The sequence below is a fragment of the Hyposmocoma kahamanoa genome, unplaced genomic scaffold (genome assembly GCF_003589595.1).
Source record: "Hyposmocoma kahamanoa isolate Upper Pololo Valley unplaced genomic scaffold, ASM358959v1 89, whole genome shotgun sequence".
In the NCBI taxonomy this organism is placed as follows: Eukaryota; Metazoa; Arthropoda; class Insecta; order Lepidoptera; family Cosmopterigidae; genus Hyposmocoma; species Hyposmocoma kahamanoa.
The window spans coordinates 1487781-1507050 of record NW_020654520.1 but is presented as its reverse complement, the minus strand read 5'-3'; the positions used below and the strand labels follow the sequence as shown (position 1 = coordinate 1507050).

Here is a 19270-nt window from a genome sequence, read left to right as displayed (position 1 = left end):
CGAAGGAATTTTTTCTGAGTGTTCGATCTTTGTATTAATAATTATAATTAGAATAAGGTTACGACGATAGGACGGGCATGTTACCTAGAATGTAAGTCCTAACATAAATGAAGTTTTGAAAAAAAGTGTAGAACTTACAAAGCCAGGAGGTTTGTCTCAAAGCCTCCGACGCGTTGAAAAAATAACCTTGAATTTTTTCTTAACTCCGTGTACAAAACGGTCATAATGTATTGTTTCGTAACAAATACCGGTCACCTACAATGTCCAAACAGGCGAGCCTGAACGCATGTACGGTAGTAAATTGATTCGTGGCCATCATTCATAGCGATGACAATGACAAGTCAACTCCCGCGCATGCACCATGCGGGCTGTTAATTTTCTCTCTAATAGACTGAGAAAATAGTGCTTTCTCTGTAATTATTTATTGTAAGATTATATCTTACTGCATACAACTCTTTAAATTTACATTTAAAATTGTCGTTGACATTTTTTTAGAAAGTATCTTATAATTAAAAATAAAATATCAAGGGATTTTTTTATGATACTTTCCGTCAATGTGACCGTCAATATGAGGGGCGCGGTGGGGTATCTAAAGCCAGGGAGGGGTGGAAAGTGACATTTCTCGTTACTTTTAATTCTCTGACATAAAAAGCAAAAGGTAAAGCCGGCGCTGCCACCACAGAGTTTCCAATCGTCGACCTCTCATTTGAATTCAAAAGCTAACGGTCTGTCACTAGGATGACATCGGCCTTTGCAAGTGATAAATAATAAACCTTAGAGGTTACCTTGGACTTCAGAGCGGGAACAGCCAGGTTAGAAAGATGTCGGAGATGCCTAAGATGCTTGGCACTGAAGCAACGGAGTCTGTCCATAAATAAGAAATTGTAATGACGCCTGACACGTATGGTTATATAAATTGAACGTCGTATAACACATCTCCACTAAGTTCGTGGTAACTAATTCCCCAATAAAAAATATGTATATCACAATTCTATTAAACCCATAAAAATCAACGGCCAGTGTTCTCGGGGACCCTTTTAACTGGTCGCCCATTAATATTAATGAAGCTATGATATTAGGTCAATTAGAAATGCGGCCGACGAACCCAACTGCATATAGATGCAGCTAGAATGTCAATTGGGGGATTTCACATATCTTCGTGTTGTTGGAGTAATTGCCAACTATTTATGCTCAGTGTCCTAACTTTGTTTTCTTGATACGACACGACCAGAAATGGGCAGTGACTTAAAACCCAATCAATCCGACCGAGTTTTATCTGAAAATCGTGGGCAGAAACGGGATTTAGTATAATTCCATACTTATTACAAATTTAAATGCCAAAAATCTTTTTTTTTCACGACAAAGAGGTAACTCTACATAATACCCACCTTGCAACCCTGTAGGGCTAGCACGATGGGGCGCGACTGGCGAGATGGTGTTCTCGCACCTTATGTCTCGTGCTAGCCCTACTGTGGATTCTCACTATTAAGGATACACATTACAATTGGATTGTTATGAAGATCGATTTAAGTGACGATCTAACGACTTTTTTTTAACGATTTATTTCAATGCGATTTTCCAGTGAATCGATTCAATAGAAAGACATTTTTGTAATAATATTATGAAATTTGAACAAAGCTCGATTTACAACAAATATTAATGTGTATAGTTGTAAATAGGTTTAGCCCTCCATCTCGAGCATTAATGAGTTTTAACCTAATTTAAACCCGGCGTTAACCCAGGTTAAAACCCGGGCGCTCTGATTTTATCGAATTAAGTGTACCTAGGTCTTTCTCTACCCCTCTTTCTTTTCTTCGAACTTCTCTTCTATAATGTTTCTAAAAAACTATTGTGTCGTATCAGATTGCCAAAGCTCCTTCACTTGTGGTTCTCTATTGTCATTGGTTTAATAAGTTTCTCTTCCTGCATTATTTTTAACAATACTTCGTTGGTTTTTCTTTTTGTGCAACTGATTCTCGTAGTTTTTCTCCAGCGCCATATCTCAAATACCTTTCAAAGAAATATGCCTTATTATTGAGAAGCTAAGTTACACTTTGCATGGACTGTGGTGTCATTATAGCCATTACAAGATGCGCCGCGCGGTTTTACGCTTTAGTAATTTTGTATTCAAAGAAATGTATTCTTTATTGTAAGATTTGTTCTATATTGTTTTGTATTTTGAAAAAGTGCGCGATGCCACAAGGCCCATAAGGCGCCGCTTGCTGTATCTTCTTTTTCAATGTTCATTTAAAGAAATGTAACTTTATCTCGTAGAAGATAAAGTATTTGTTGCATTGCTTGTTTTCATGCATCGCAACGTCTATCAATCCGAGACTATACAAATCTAGAAAACTTGGACCTACTTCGGATGTAGCTTGTGTACTAAGTCCCATCCGAATCCGAACAAAATACGAATATCGATTGTACACTTAGAAATAAAATGATCCCTGTGACATTTCTTAAACTTTTTAAAACTGATAAATAGCGTAAAAATGTTTAAAAATCAACTTAGTAAACATCTGTCACAAAAATGCTACTATTCATTGCAAGATTTTTTTAATCACAAGGAAAATTGTTCATAACGTCATAAAAAAGGAATTTTGATATGTTAACTATATTTATAAAAAAGATGACATAATTATGTAATTTAATAAAATGACAAATGTTATGACTATTATTATATAATTCTAGAATAATTTGACGATTAATTTTTTTGAAATACTTTAGACTTCAATTTGACATTCATTTTCCAATTAATTCATTGATTTCTCAGAAAATATTTTGTTTAGATTTAATTATCATTATAATGATATTTTAATTAATGGTAATCAAAATGTGTATTTAAAAAATTGACATTGCTACGCCCTTACAGGGTTCATGTTTGATACTGTAAACTACTATAAGAACTATTATGTAACAACATGTTTTGCAATACACATTATTATTATTATTTCGGACCGTCATTTCTCGGCTTCGGAACTTATACGACTCGTTACCAATCTACGTAAAAATTAACAGCGCAAACGCAAAAGAAGAGAAGATTAAAGAAACCTGCAATTATCTGCCAATAAATATTGTCAGAGTGTGAAACATTTTTATTTCTATTCAATTTCATATCTGTCAAAATATTTTTATAGCTGCGCAACCGTGGATCAGCCATAAAACGAAACATTTCATAATAACATGTGAGAGCTTTATTTCATTTTCGATAACGCAACAAATCTTTTGAAGTCTTGCTAGATAGGATAACAAACATTAAAACTTGAAAACAATAATAACATATGTCTATTCTTATTGAGTTCTTTCTAGCATCCTTGACTGCGAATCTGTTAGTGCTTTCTGCCATCACATTTTATAAATAGAGACTGAATTGGTCTAAACAAAATCAACTGTAAGGCGTAGTAAAACACTTTTTATTAGCTATTTAAATCGCCAAAAGATACTCTGAAATATAATTAACTAGTTAATATTTGAATCAGTTCTTCTTAATCTTATTACTGCTTCCGTGGCCGAACGGTTACCATGCTGGTCTGCCACACAGGTTTGATTCACGGGCCGGGTGAAATATTTGTATGACCTACATTTTTTTTCTCTCGTGAGATTCGTTGTAATTTGTGGTTTCTATGTATGTCCATGGCACCCGCGACACAGGGTTTCCTTAGTTCGTTGTTAAGAGTGTTTATGTGTCAACGTCTGACGCAAAAAGAGGGGACTTATAAATTTGAAGCCTTTGTCTCATCTATCTATGGCATCTTATTTCCCAAACGGGTGGGACCTCTGTGCGTTCATTTTTCAATTTAATCGAGATGGTTCTTAGCCATGTTTGATGAACATCTATTCGAGATCATCAGTAGTAGAGATTTTATGTAGTACAGATCTTAGTCGATCGAACAGCTTTGAAATTTGTTACACTATGTAAATCCGATAACATTACTTTTTTTTAAACATCAAGTGACGTGACGAACAAGTCTTGTGCCTGATGGAAGCTACACACCTGTCCATAACAGTTGCAGTGCCACTCAAAGCTTTAAATCGCATAGATCTGAGTGGCATTGCCACTGCACCCGTCATCCTGAGACATAAGTTGACAAGTAAGTGCCTGTAATTTCTCCAGCACCCTTACTCTTCTAAACCGGAGCGCAGGGTAACATTACCGCTTGGCGGCAGAAATAGGTAAGGTGGCAGTACTTCCCTGGATGAATCTTTCACAAGGAGCTCTACTGCTGCAAAAGTTGATGTGTGTGTTTCCTTCGACGCAAAAAGAAGGGAGTTATAAATTTGTCTATGTATCTATCTCCACATAGATTTACGGCTCCCCGCAATAGCCCAATTCATGAAACAGGCATCGAGGAAATCTTCGAATCTGCTCCTCACCACCCCAATCCCCTCGTTTTGGCTGCTTCCAATTACCTCCTTTTTTTTTTTTTGACGGGGGGGAAATCTTTATGGATACCCCTGAGCCCAGGGAGACTCAGGGGTTATGTGGGGACTCTCCCTCCAGACTTGAGGGCCTACCCCACTAAAACCCTCCGGGTTTCCCTCTCGCCGGTTGAGTCGGCGCCGTGGGATCAGTGAACATTCACCACGACGCCGCCCGGAACTTCCAATTACCTCCTGCTCAGGGAAAACCTCCACCGCATTCGAAGGACCCGTCGGCCAAATTAGGTTCTGTGTGACCCTGACGACCCTATCACTCTCGTCACTTTAAAGGCCAACAAGTCGAACTCCACACGTACCAACTCGTACTCATTTCAGCACGTACACTTGTAGGTTCTCTCCTCCTTTCTGGCTGAAGTCCCCTGCAACGACCTGGAGGTCTTCAGTCTTGAAGGACATCCGTTCGAAACAATTACCGTCAAAGAAGTAATATTCGATCTTCATACTTGACAATACGCAGTAATTGTTTCGGTCGGACGTCAGACGGATAACGTAAGCCCCCTGAGCCAAGGTCCGTGCCCACTTGGGCGTCCCCAGGCCCGCTACTTATAATAAATAAATAAATATTAGACAACATCACATATGTTGGTCTGATCCCAAAGTAAGTAATTAAACTTGTGTTATGGAAATCGGAAACAACGACGGTACCACAAACACTCAGACCCGAGACAATAAAGAAAAGTTAGTGTTCTACATTGACCCGACCGGGGATCGAATCCGGGATGGCGACACCATGAAAACCGGTGTGTAAGCCACTCGACGGGAGGCCGTCGTCTAGTCGCTACTTAGTTTTTAGTTTAGTTTTCGGTTTAACGGGTTAACAGCCTTCACCAGCTTACTCTTTCATCCAATGGCGCAGTTAAGGCCATCAGCAGCCAAGAGCAAAGCGTCCTTCATAAAAAAAACTGTATCTATCTATCTGTGGCATCGTACTTCCCAAACGGTTACCTCTCTGAGTGAAGAAATAAATTACTCACAGATGACATTACGGCAAAAAAGTCGTTAAAAACCAAAAACATTGATCTGAAACAAGCACATAGAAATTTCGTAAGGTCTGCTGGTTCGTTCCGTGGCTTAATTGGCAGAGCATCTGGCACGGATTGCCTGAGCCTGCTGGTTCAAATCTAGCCGGATCGACTGAAATTTTATTAGTGTTTCGATCTTTGTTATAATAATTATAAGCTAGTGGAGTAATTTCACAATAATAAGTGAATATTTATAAAATATTATATTAGAATAAAAATTATAACCGGTATTATTTCAAAACAGTTTCCTTTTATAAAAAATAATGCCTATTCACTCTCGTCTTGAAAAGGCCCAAGTTATGTTCAGGGAACAAGTCTGCAGGCAGGGAATTCCACTACATAGCCGTTCGCCATACAAATGTGGAACGTAACGCTTCGTGCGAATCTTTGGAATATCCACAACATAGGGGTGGAACCCAAGCCTACGCCTGGTCCCCCTGTGATGGAAAGGGGAAGGCGGAATTAAATCGTGTAATTCCATCGCACATTAATCAACGGGAACCTGATATTTTTATAACATTGCAACATAGATCGTAATAATGAAGTAATGCACTGTCTGACTTTAATACACTGTTGAGATATACCGCTTCCATTATTTTTACGACATAAGTCTACAAGCTTTACAACAGGATATTCAAATTGAGTTGATGATAGTTTTTGAAAATAAAAGCTCTCTGATGCAATCATTTGTTTGGGCGGAGAATTTATTTCTTTTCTCGCGTGCATTTATTATTGCCGATGAGCGGACTGTGCTGTATTTAATAAATAATGGTGAGGTGAAAGAAATGACAGGTCTTCTAGTCGTCAGTATATACGATTTGACGTCATCGCGGGAGTTTGTTATGCTTAATGTTTGGCCGACACAGTGTAACTATGCTCCTTTTGTTTTGCGATTTACGATCTTGTTCGTCCTGTCATTTCATATTATAAAAAAAAACTAAAGAAAGCAGCAATTATGAGCCAATAAAAATTGTCAGAGTGCGAAACATTTTTATTATCATATATATTATATCTGTCAATATATGTTTGTTGCTATCAATGTTGTAAAAGAAATAGATTTTGAAATATGAACTTGTTCTACAAAGTTTTTTTTTTGTGATTTTTGATTGTGAACCTCAACATATCTGTCTCTATTTTTGGCAATAGAAAAAAGGACGCTTTTCAAACCGTTCACGGGTCACTGTATTTCTGTTCCTGTCGTATAACCGTATAATAATACCCATTTTTCGGAGTGGTTTAATTGTGCCTTAGAGCGTTTGCATACTACATCCTATTCATATTCGATCTTAATCCGATAGATAACTATACAAATCTAGAAAGCTCGGACCCACTTCGGATGCCGCTTGTGCACTAAGTCTGATTCTAATCCGAGAAAACACGGAAACCGCATGTACAAGTTGTACACCTAGAGAAAAAATGATTCCTGTGACATTTCGGGTCGTCATTTCTCGGATTCGGAACTGGGGGTCGATTCAGAACATTAATAACTCCGATTCGATTTTATATCGTACGATTTCTTTTCATTTTTATTCACAACGCCGGAATCGAACGTCAAACTGTCGTATTCGTAACCGAACTTAATGACGTCACACCCCTACGATTATTCGAACTTCTCGACCGGCAAAGGCTACAAACGTTATTCAGAACACTGTTGTACTGAATGTAATATGAAAATCTATTATTATTTTAAATAAAGTCTGGATTTTGTTCAATTTTATTTTAATGCAAGACCCCTATAATTTAGGCCTTTAAAGTCTTAGAAATGTATATAAAAGAATTTTCATTTTTCTTATAGTCTATTTCACCAACTAACTCCGTAAACTCTGTTGGATAACAATGTTCTAATGTCAAATGTTCTGAACAGGTCGGAAGCTAATTGTGCAGTAACATGCGTGTAATATGATTCACTTTCCTAGACGAACTCTTTCACATTGATACTTAAATGTTTAAAGCAGCCGATGAAAGTATTATCTTCTTCGCAGATTTTACAGACAGAACAAAAACACTCACCGGTTAATAGTAATAGCGACCATGCTCAGCAGTGACACCGCCTCGTTGCCGTAAAACACGAACGCGAAGAGCTGACAGAGCTGCAGCCCGAACGGCCAGTTTTGGTTTATGTACCGGCTGGCGGTCAGGGGTAGATTGATGCTACAGAACAGTAGGTCTGACACGCAGAGAGACAACACGAACATCGTTGTGACATGTCCGCGGAGTTTCGGGTGCATTAGCAGCGCTACTGTTGTTATGAAGTTGCCTGAAAAAGAAAGCATATTTATTTGATACATAGGTGACAAAAGTCTAGTCACAAAAACCAAACAATAATTTTAACAAGTCTGTCTAGTTTAAAAAGTACAAATAACATGTAAATTAGAATTTTCTATATTTTGGAATGGAATTTAATCATCATTGTCTTAAATTGTCTATAATTAATTATGTTTCTTCTTCTTGCAGTCGACCGCTGCATACACACAAAATTACTGCGTGCATTACTGCGTTCCGGTTTGGAAGAATTTCGTCGCGCTGATGCCGCGAGGAGACTGCGTGAATCTAACTGTCATGGCAAAATACGCTCTATATATTTACTTGTTACATTTTAACTTAAATGAGCTTCTCGGGCGCACGGGCGAAACTGGCTGTCTTTGGTCACTCACCCTTAGACATAAATTGAAAAGTCCCATTCACCTGTAATTTCACCAGTGTTGCCAACTTGGGAATTAAGCGACATTTTCACATCAAAAACATTTTGTTTTAGTTCTATTTAGAAATAAAAAATGTTAGCGTCTTTCTTGGGATTCCACTCCTATGTCATGTGGCTATAGAGTCGAATTTCTTGGCTGCGGAATTGTTCTCTAGACGGTATAACTTGGGCCGTTTCAAGATCCTTCGTTTCTTTTCTTCGAGACTTTCCATCAGGTGAGATATAGGTCAAAACCGCACTTGATTCGATCCATTAACTCTTACTCCCTATACCTCTCTTTCATTCTGGTTTTATGTCTGAGTCCTTCACTCAATACGTCTCTGGAATGCTCTCACGGACTCCATCCGAAGGTCTCCTAGTTTAGTTCTCTTTCAAAAAGAATGTCCATGAACATTTTTTAAATTGTTTGTCACAGCGATGATTATTATCATAATTAATTTGATTTATAATCTAGTCTTTAAAAGTAACTTTAGGTAATGTTTTTTTTTTATTTAAAAAAGAAAAGATATTGTTTTAAATTGCGGCGCCCTAACAGGGTCATGTTGATACTACTTTAACTTTAAGATCATTTGTAACACATGAAAGCAATAAATACTTTGACTTTGACTTTGACTTTAATCTTCTGTTATTGTATGTATCATATATAAATATGTATATAGGTGTTACGTATATAGATATGTATATATTAGGTTTATTGGTTATTTATATCAATATATATTTATTACGTTTATGTTATTAATACATTATTCATTTAATATTTTGTTTAATTTGCCGCATTTGTGAATTTCGTCTTCCTCAAAGGTTGATTGGTAGAGAATGCTTTTAGCATTAAGTCCGCGTTTTGTACCATTACGTATTGTGGTCAATAAAGTTTAATACATAAATATTGTTTTTGTGGTCATGCTATAGTGCAGACAAGAAATTTTTTTTTCTTTTTGTATTATTTATAACTTAGATGTTATTGGCTAAGATTTAAAGCACAAAACATGTTTGTTTATATTACTCAGAGCAGTGGTAGCATATTGGGAGCATGGTTTCTCAATTGAGAAGACGAAGCTTGAAATCTCTGTGGCGGCAATGTACGTTACAATGTACCTATGACTTGATGTTCTAACTTACGTACATTTGTGAAAATTTGGCTAGTATGAAACTTGCATGTCGAAGGTTCACAAGCTTTATAAGTGTGGCCTAAGGCTTCTCTTCAGAGGAGACCCGTGTTCTGCAGTGGGACGTATAATGGGATAATGATGATGTAACACATGTAGTATAAAATGACTAAGAATTTGACAAAAATAAAGAAACTGACAACCTTTTACTCGTGCAAAAATACCATCTCCTAGATACGAACCCGGAAACTTTGGCACTGCAGCCAAACATTTTATTAGCCAACACATTTGAGTGCCTCTCAGGCATATGAACTGATCTGCGGTAGTTAACTGAAGAGGTTTGGTTATAATTATCAGGATATTTTAAGTGGTCTGTTTATATATTCTTGGGAACCGTGGAGTTGGAGTGTTTGGTGGGAAGGGTAACCATGGCAATGGGGTCTGATTTTTAAAATTAGGCAATCAGACAATAATAAAAAAAATAATTTAATTTAGTTAGAAATAATGTTTGTATAATAAAAACGATCATCAACTCATTCACAGGCGAAGGTTTAGGCCTGTCTTCACACGTTTTCCGTTGTTCGTCAGACGTTTTCCTTCATCGAAAAGCTCACGAGTCGCAATCCCGGATTCGAACCTACTACCCTCTGCTTGAGAGACAAGGTCAAAGCATTAGGCTACCACGGCTTTTGAAAATCTATTTTTATATTTAAAAAATTACTTGCGTGCAAGCCCGGATTTGAACCCACGTCTTCTGCTTGAGCCATATTTAACAAAAATGTTCAATGAATATTTTTGTGATATTTTCATTAAATTGTATTGTTAACCGACTTAAAAAACGAGTGTATGTGTTAAGCGAATATTCCGTCATTTGAGAACCGATTTCGATGATTCTTTTTCGTTGGAAAGGGGATGCCTCAGTTCCATTCAAATTTGAAGAAAACATTCCACCCCTAGATGTGGCAAATTAGGCGATGAATACGATTTATTGAATTTCATTACATCACCTACTTTCCGTTAACCGATTAAAAAAAAAAAGCCACATAGATAAAGTGATACGTTCCGCTTTGGGTGGGACCATCCCGCTTTTAGGCTTCGTGTCCCGCAGTCCCCAAAATATTTAAAAATGTCCCGCTTTCAAAAAACAAAATATATATATAAAGCCAGCCAACCAGACATCGAGCACCAGACTACACAAGATTAGTTCTTTATTTAAATTTTGATTCATACATTTTAGTTATTATTTTATCATTAAAAAATTTGGTAATTATCATAAACATGTCATTTATTTTTAAAATAATAATAAATATAAAGACGTCCCGCTCAGAGAAAAAAAATGGCCACGTTACTTAAAGATGTAATTCCAATGAAAATAACATGTTATAGCAGAGAGATGCAAGGAACTCCTCAATACTGCCCTCGGAACGAAAAAGGGCATAACTGTCGTATAAAGTACGCATAGTTGTGCCTTTTTTCGTTACGAGGGCAAATTGTATGTATGTATATATGTATGTATGATTTGTTGTAACGAAAACTTGCATATTATTATGCGTTCCAAGTAAAGTTACGAATACGGCGAAAACAAATAAGTAAACTTTTGAGGTTAGGTTTTTTTTAAATAATATATATGTATATTATTAATATAAATATATTATGCTAACTGCCTCCGTGGCGGAACGGTTACCATCATGCAGAGGCCCCAGGTTCGATTCCCGGCCCGGGAGAAATATTTGTATGGCCTACATTTAGTTCTATTTTGAGTTTGGGTGTAATTTGTGGTTTTATAAGTGTGTGTCCACGGCACCCGCGACACAGGCTTTCCCCAGTGCGGGACTATGTTGAGTGTGTGCGTTATTATTATTATTTATTTATTATTAAGTCACCGTTCGCATATAATAGGAGAGCCAGGGATATAATATAATAACGCACACAACATAAATAACATAGCAACAGTAGAGTCCCTTGTGATAGAGTTCGTCCAGGGTTCGTTCGTCAACCTTACCTACTTCTGCCGCCAAGCAGTGATGTGAGCATTACTGCGTTCCAGATTTAAAGGGTAAAGCTGCTGGTGATGTTACAGGCACATGGGACTTGTCAACTTAAGTCTCAGGGTGACGGGCGCAGTGGCAGTGCCCCTCAGGTCTTTTGCGATTTAAAGCTCTGAGTGGCACTGCAACTGTTATGAACAGGCGTGTTTCTTAATACCAGGCGCACGACTTGTTTCTCCCGACGCTTGGTATCATATAATCTCAGTACAGAGTACTAAAAAAACCGACCTCAAAAGTACGTGGAATTACGTCTATTTGCTAAGTTTCATTGAAATATCCCCTAGTTCGCCACTATACAGGACTTGACACTGGAGATAATAAAAATAGGTTCTCACTACGACACTACTCAAAGTATATTGAGAGAAAAATGCCTTGAATTGGAGAAATAGCAAAATCATTAAAGTAATTGCTCCTAAATTAAAGTTAGGAGCTATTTATAAAAATAAATCTTCATGCGTGAACAGCCACCCTTAGAGGTGGATGATTTCCTTCAAAATGAAATGGGACCACTATCGAAGTACCCCCTTTCCAACAAAAAAAGAATCATGAAAAACGGTTCATAAATACCGGAGTTATCGCGTAACATACATACAAAAAAAACAAAAAAAAAGAACATGCAGTCGAATTGAGAACCTCCTCCTTTTTTGAAGTCGGTTAAAAAATAATTATCTATATATGTACGTTGCTACAGTATGGTTATCGAACCCTGAAACCTCATAACTTTGAGTGAACTAATGTTTAGCAATAACCGTTAAATGGAGACCTCGTAGTTCGGTCCCTATGGACATTAAAATGTGCCCAGTGTCCACATTGTTATTCTTTTGTCCCTCGGTGATAAAGCGGGCACTTTTATTGATATTTTTTCTTAATCTTTTGGTTTAATGTGAATTGTACCTGTAGTAAATACCAAGGTAATGAATTAGGAAAGATTTTTAAAAACAGACGATACTACCCTCGTAATGAAAATAGGCACAACTATGCGTACTATATACAGCAGTTGTGCCTTTCTTCGTTCTGAGGGCAGAATATATATCGAGTTCTTAGGTTTTCGCGATTGTTCCACATAGGAAATGAAACTATTTTTCCAGGTTTAAATCGCGTGTATTTGTTTTTCAAACAAACCAACGTTTTCAGTCAACCGTGACCATGGGACCTGTAAAGGGCCCGAAACGTTGGTTTGTTTGAAAAAAAAACAAATATACGCGATTTAAATCCGGAAAAATAGTTTCATTTCCTATGTCTAACAATCGCGAAAACCTAAGAACTCGAAACGATAACTAATTTTGTTTATTAAAACTGATTTGTTATAGTTCAACTGATGAATGATGTGAAATCAGGTGAAAGTCGTGTGTTTCGCTCGGCAGCAAATTTGTTTTGCGTGTCATGCCTGGAAATTCTCGCTACGCTCAGGAGGCAACAAAATAGTTTTATTTCCTATAGACAATATAGTTTTGAAGATATTAAATACATGGTGCCAGCCAAATACGACTAAATCTATTTTTATGTTATTTTTGTTTTTTATTTTAATTAGTTAAATAAACAGTTAGCATATGTATAGTCCAACACTGGGCACAAGCCTCCTCTCATGATGAGAGGACTTTTCCCACAAATCATTAAATTTCTCACACCATTCAATTGATTTGCAGATGTGTGTGATTTCATCACGATGTTTTTCTTTTCTTTCAAACCCACGACTCTGCTTGAGAAGAGGTTGGTCAAAGCATTAGGCTACTAGGGCTTTTTTAAACGTATTTTTATATTTAAAAAAAACCGACTCAAATTTCACTCCTTGGACCTCACTTGAGGTATCCTCTTTTCAACAAATAAAGAATTTTCAAAATCGCTTCGCAAATGAGTTATCGCGTAACATACATACAAAAAAACATACAGCCGAATTGAGAACCTCCTCCTTTTATTTGAAGTCGGTTAAAAAAATGATATATATTACTTTTATTTCATACATTATACTTTAAATTTGTTTTGTAATTTTTTTCGAATTTCGAAGTAAATAGATATCATTGGAGATTTGCATTAATTTACGTTGACGGAGACCTGGCATTTATTTTGTTTGATCATAATTTCGTCTAAAAATTTCTGAATGGGCTCCGGGGTCACTTATTATATGTAAACCAACTTTTGTCAATTATACGCAGATAAAGATGGCGATTTTCTGATGTGTATAAGCAGTGAATAGGCAGGTTTGGACGCGCGTTTAGTATGCAAATAGAAGATAGGTCTAATTATACGTCTGTAGTGATTCCAAGACTGGATCAACTAAGACTTTGTAACGATGGGGCATTAAAGGTATGGGTCCCATACAAAAAATACACAGTTTATATTTTTTCTACTAAACTATTACATTTGTGGCAAAATGTGACATGACAATATTTAATTAGGACAATAGGATCTTTCGATTGGCATTTTTTTAGAGAGGTATCGTGAAAAAAAAATCCAATGTCCGAAATATCGCAGATCCAACCCACTGTGTGTGGCAAAGTTAAAATAAATATAGCGTATCTGCCTGTCCCCAATTAAGTCAACTTTTATTGTTCTTAAGGGATTTCCCGAATCCCGAAAAGATCCAGGACCTAAAAATATTGTCGTAAGGCAGTCTCCATTTTCTGTCTATGTTTCTCGAAGTTTAGGTAAAAATACTCTACCTTTACCGATCCCTGCTCATAAACCATAATAAATTGTATAAGTGACAGTCGTTATTTCGGTAATTTCTACCTAAACCATTCTACTACCTAAAAAATGTTATTCATGAAAAGAGCATCTACTTAAAATATATAATAATATTTCTATTGTATCAAGAAAATGTTCTCATCTTCGAACTTATAATAATTTTGATTATGGAATTACTTAGTCGTAGTTTATTAAGGTTTAGTGATGTGTGTAATAAACATATCGTCAATTAAAGTTATCGATAAATGGCAGATATAAGTTTCCTGATGTGGGTGGGTGCGTTGTTGGATCGTAATTATCTATTGCTCGTTCCTCAGTTGTCAAATGGGGCGATAAAATGACAACTTGATTGATTTTAGCGCCCCTTCCCATTTCAATAGTTACAACGGCGCGAGATCACGATTGCTAGCATATATACTTTAGTTTTGTAGGTTATATTATTTCTGGTTCTGTCATTAATTGATAAATTTATTTGTGGTATCTATTTATGTTTTGTTTGTGTTTTGTATTAAATAACTGGTAATATTTTTTTATATGAAAACTTAAGCCGCGGTGATGACAAATGAATGTGTAAAATAAATAAATAAACTTGCCGCGTAACGGGTAGTAAATCGAATAAGGACAGCTGTAAGTTATCCATTATAAAAAAGGCGGGTTGCTGACAGAAAAAGGCAAAGGGTGTCGTGGAGAATGTAAATTAATAAAAGAGAAACAAAGTCTTAAAAAAATACTTGTAAGGATCAATTTATATGTTCGGGATATTCTAGGTTGACGACATTATTATTAAGTTATTATGTATACTCTATTATAATTAATTAAAGTAGATTGTCCGATACTTTTTGTAGAGTATATGTGCCATTACTAGAATTTGGTTGTGATATAGTTCAAGATCTGCAAAATTTTAATATAGTTTATATTATAATTTGGGGTATTGATAAATTATTCTCTATTATTACTCTAACTTACGTGTCAGTAATCTGTAAGAAATAGAAATAGTAAACCAATGTATAGCTAAGTTTCCTTGGTGTTAGATAGAATAAAAATAAATGCCATTATTTAGGTTGTTGGCGGCTCAGTGGGATGGGTAATTGCTATCGATGGATATGTGGGGACGACTGTACGTAAGTTGTTGTGGTCAGGGGCGAAGAACATTTTGATAAATTTTATTTAAAGTAGGTGCATACGTGTATTATAAAGCCTTTCTAATATGTAAAAAATACTATTATATCATTTTCATTACACAAACAATGTTTATAACGCAGCCAATGGCTTGAGTGTTACTTTTCAAATTGTGCGAGGTTCGTAGTCAGGAGTGACGCGGTCATTATAGGAAGCACGTCCATCAAGTGTATGTGAATCAATAGAGTTATTTAGGCCACAGATAAAAAGAAATATGTCATAATGTTACATAAGAATATTAAGCTAAGTGCAAAAAGAAAAAATCTAGTTTCTTTAACAATGAGTTACGAGTTCGTCATCCCTGACCGGCGTTATTTCTGTTTGTTTGTGGCAATTAATTAGCGCGATGTTTACTGCGAACACTTACAGAAATACCTACCGGCTCAACAATAAATAAAGTGTTTATTTTTCTACCTGGAATCCTTTACTTTGTAGGACTTATCGCTACTTGTGTATTTGAGTAAAACGTAAGAAATAAACTTTTATCGATAAAATACTGTATCCCAAATAGGCAGATAAAAGCATATTCAAAACTTTTACATTCAAATGCAGAAAAAAATATTGCGTTGAGTTCGAAATTGGAACTGTTTGTTTATGCAGCTGTTGACCGAATGGCTCGTAACATCGATTTGTTAGTTACAATCGTGGAGCATGGCCGTTTGAAGTCGGATTACTGCTGCACTTAACTTTTAATGTAGCATTTGTGTTAAGTAATCCATTATTGAACATTTTCTAGCGATCCCTACTCTGGTTTATGTTTTGGACGACAATTAACATCGAAGTTAGTCAGTTTGTCAACAGGTTCAAATATTATAAAAATAACAAGTCGCAAGTAACCTAAAATGCACCAAAGACAACACAAAAAATACAACAATTGATCCATTCTATTATTATTATTATTACACGTTAGAGTTATTTCGAAGTATACATTAAAATTTCAAAGAATTTCATGCAATTGTTAGGATACTTTAGCGACATTGGCCGTAAACAAACGTATATCAACACCTTCCTCGAATAAACGCCATTAGTATATCATCGTGTAAATCGATACTTTAAACATCAAATCGATATATTATTATCGATTATCTAAACTAAACATTAGCATTTCGAACGTCATTCATAGAGATTACAAATGAGTTAAGTGCTGAGACTGCCAGATGTTAAAATTATTTGGGTATAATAAAAATCGCTATTAATCATAACAAACCAAGAGTTCGATAATAATAAATAAATCATTTATTTGGCATCCAAGGACCACTTGTTTGTAAATACAGACAAGTTTAACTTACGACTAGATACAGAAACAAACCACAAAAACACACATTATTACGCTAAACGCGCCGACTACCTCACCAGAATCTGGATGAAATGACGAAGCATCGGCTCATCGAGCTTGGGCGCAAACATTTTCAGGATGCTGTTAGGACTAGAACGCAGTCTAGAAAGCAGTGACGCCGTCTTTTTTCCCACCGCAGCAGAAAAGTCATCTAATCCCACTTGAGCAAACATCGACGGTGCGCTACGATGTCGCGGTAGTTCCAACAGCATCCTGAAATCGTTATTATATTGAACACGCAGGGCACCGAGTGCCTTCTGCGTATAATTGACCCACAGACCACTCGTGTAGAAGGATTGACAAAATGCCTTGAATGAAGCTATTTTGGCTCCCTCACAGCAACGAGCAAAACTATGTACCAACATATTACATCTGGCAGCTAACGCCCTACGTTCACGATCACCATCAGTTTGGTCTTTAAGATCCTCCATCAAGTAATGTCCTAGGTACTTAAATTTACAAACCCTCTTTAGGGTCACCTCATTAAGGTTAATCCTTGGTTCATATGACATCTCTCTACCGGGGACCCCAAAGACCATAATCTGACTCCTGACACATTTGTATACAAGACCGTGAGTACTTGTATACTGGTCACAAGTTTGACCCCCCTGCTTCATCCCGCACTCCAATCTGTACGCATCCGAGAGAGCCTCTCCCCACCTTACAATATTATTTTGCTGGTTCGTGTACCAGTACTTTATAACACTTATCAGATTCTGGTATACGCCGGCTTTCTCGAACTTGTCTCAGATATGTAAGTAAGCCACCAGATCAAAAACAACATAATTTAAAAAAATTCAAAGGATGCACAGAAATACATACCGACTACTCCCACTATGCTGAAGAGACAGGCGCATACTGCTGCCAATATTGCTGCCTCCGAAGGAAAAACTACAGTGGTCATGTTGGCATGATTTTCGATAGTCGAGTTGTCTTCCATTTTCGAACTCCATTCACATTCACTTTATCGGTTTATAATCACTTTCTTTTCTTTTTTAACAGCACTGCATTATGTCGCTTTTCAATTTCGAACTTTTTCTTGTCATTTTTTGTGTAATAAAGTAAACGAGTTTTTTTCACTATTATATAAGGTATTTTTATATGCCAGAGACAGACATCTGGAGAGGGTGTATCACGGTAACATCGCGTGACGAATCCTGTAACAAGAGAAGGCAAGTTATATTTTCAAGTTCATTTTATTGTTAGCACGTGTTCATGATTATGATTCTAACTAAAACATTAACACCTGATTATCGTTTCATTCTGTTATTCTTGACGTTTTCTAACAGAACATGTTCTGAATGGGGTCATATTGTTTATTTTCAATGTGTTTTATTTGACAATGTCTTGGATGACGATGAAGATCTAAATGTTTAAAGGTCAACAACAAGATCTCTTAACATAAATCATTCACAGCCATATTATAATATTTTTGCCAATACAAATAATCTTATGTTTGATGTAGACAAGCATGATAAACAGTTAGCGTAATTGTACGGTTTTTAAGAATGTAAGAGAAAACGTTTAAAACTTTGCTTATTTTAAAACACGCGTCACACCTGGATATAGGTACTTAAATGGTTCAATGTCTATGTACTGTTTTAATTTTTTATTGTGTGTCAATGTGTGTGGTACTAATTATACAATATTTACCTTTTACACTATAATGAAAGAATTTATAAATTGGTTTTTAGAAGATAATAATTAAGATTTGTGAGTTAAATAACTTAAAGTAACTTGAAACTCATTCTGACGCTTTTTTTGTTAACCATACAAGTCACTCAAAATGAATTTGAACAGTGAACACACACTTAAGTGACCTGACGAATTGATAATTGACACTTGACATCTTCACATCAACGTCTGAAGTTGGAATGGTGTAAACGAAGACGTAATATTGATTTTGGTATATTAAGTAGCCTATTAATTGTCAAATAATTAAATTATCAATATTTATTTTAGTGATCTGGTGTAACCTCGGATCGAATGCACAAAATGGAAAAAAAACTATTTAAAAAAAATAGAAAAGGTTGTTTATAGATTCAAATTCCTTAGATAGATAATTTTCCGTTTTTGCATGTGAAATTGTTTTAAAATTTTATAGGTTAGTAATACATGCGACTATCGGTATAATGGTCAATGGTAAAAACAATGGTGGTGTCAAAACTAGTTTTATTTCTACCAAGAAATGCTGTTGGTGGCACACATAGGTCACGTTGACTTATACCGTTCTTTACTACGCATATAGCCCAAACCAAGCAATTTGTAACAGAATCACTGATGACATTGATTGACGCACATTGCAATAAGTCATAACCAACTTTCAGACGTAAGATAAGCGTGCGAAGCCGTTCCATTAACCCCTCAGTCACGCACTCTTTACATGAATTTACATGACACACATACACGCACAGAAAGTATATTATACATACCTACTTATCCACTGGCATAGTTATTATTTGTTATTAGCACGGTTAAATACACATAACATATCATGAGAAGAATGTAGATTAAAAAACTTACAAGGGGCATGACTACAGCATTGATTTACTGTATTGTGGACATATGTTACTCTCGACAATGTGATAATAATTAACACATGTTGTTTATAATTACAAGAAAAACAAATCCAGAACTAACAAACTATTTATCTAAGCATTGGAGATTTCATTTTCAAATTTCGATAAAATGCCGACGACTGTCCATCACTAAAATTCTAAGTTAGTTCGAAATTTAAAATCCCTTTATAAAGT

General features: G+C 36.0%; 1 protein-coding gene across 1 annotated transcript in view; it reads right to left on the bottom strand.

Annotated features, from left to right (window-relative positions):
* The window catches only part of LOC113236152 (protein trapped in endoderm-1), a 63073-nt gene that overhangs the window by 17849 nt on the left and 25954 nt on the right, over positions 1–19270 (bottom strand). Inside the window, exons 2-3 of the mRNA XM_026472155.1 lie at positions 17340–17674; positions 7473–7719 (exon numbers count right to left, since the gene is read on the bottom strand). Of these exons, the coding sequence (XP_026327940.1) occupies positions 7473–7719; positions 17340–17457 (365 nt within the window). The 5' untranslated portion in view covers positions 17458–17674. The remainder of the gene's footprint in view (positions 1–7472; positions 7720–17339; positions 17675–19270) is intronic.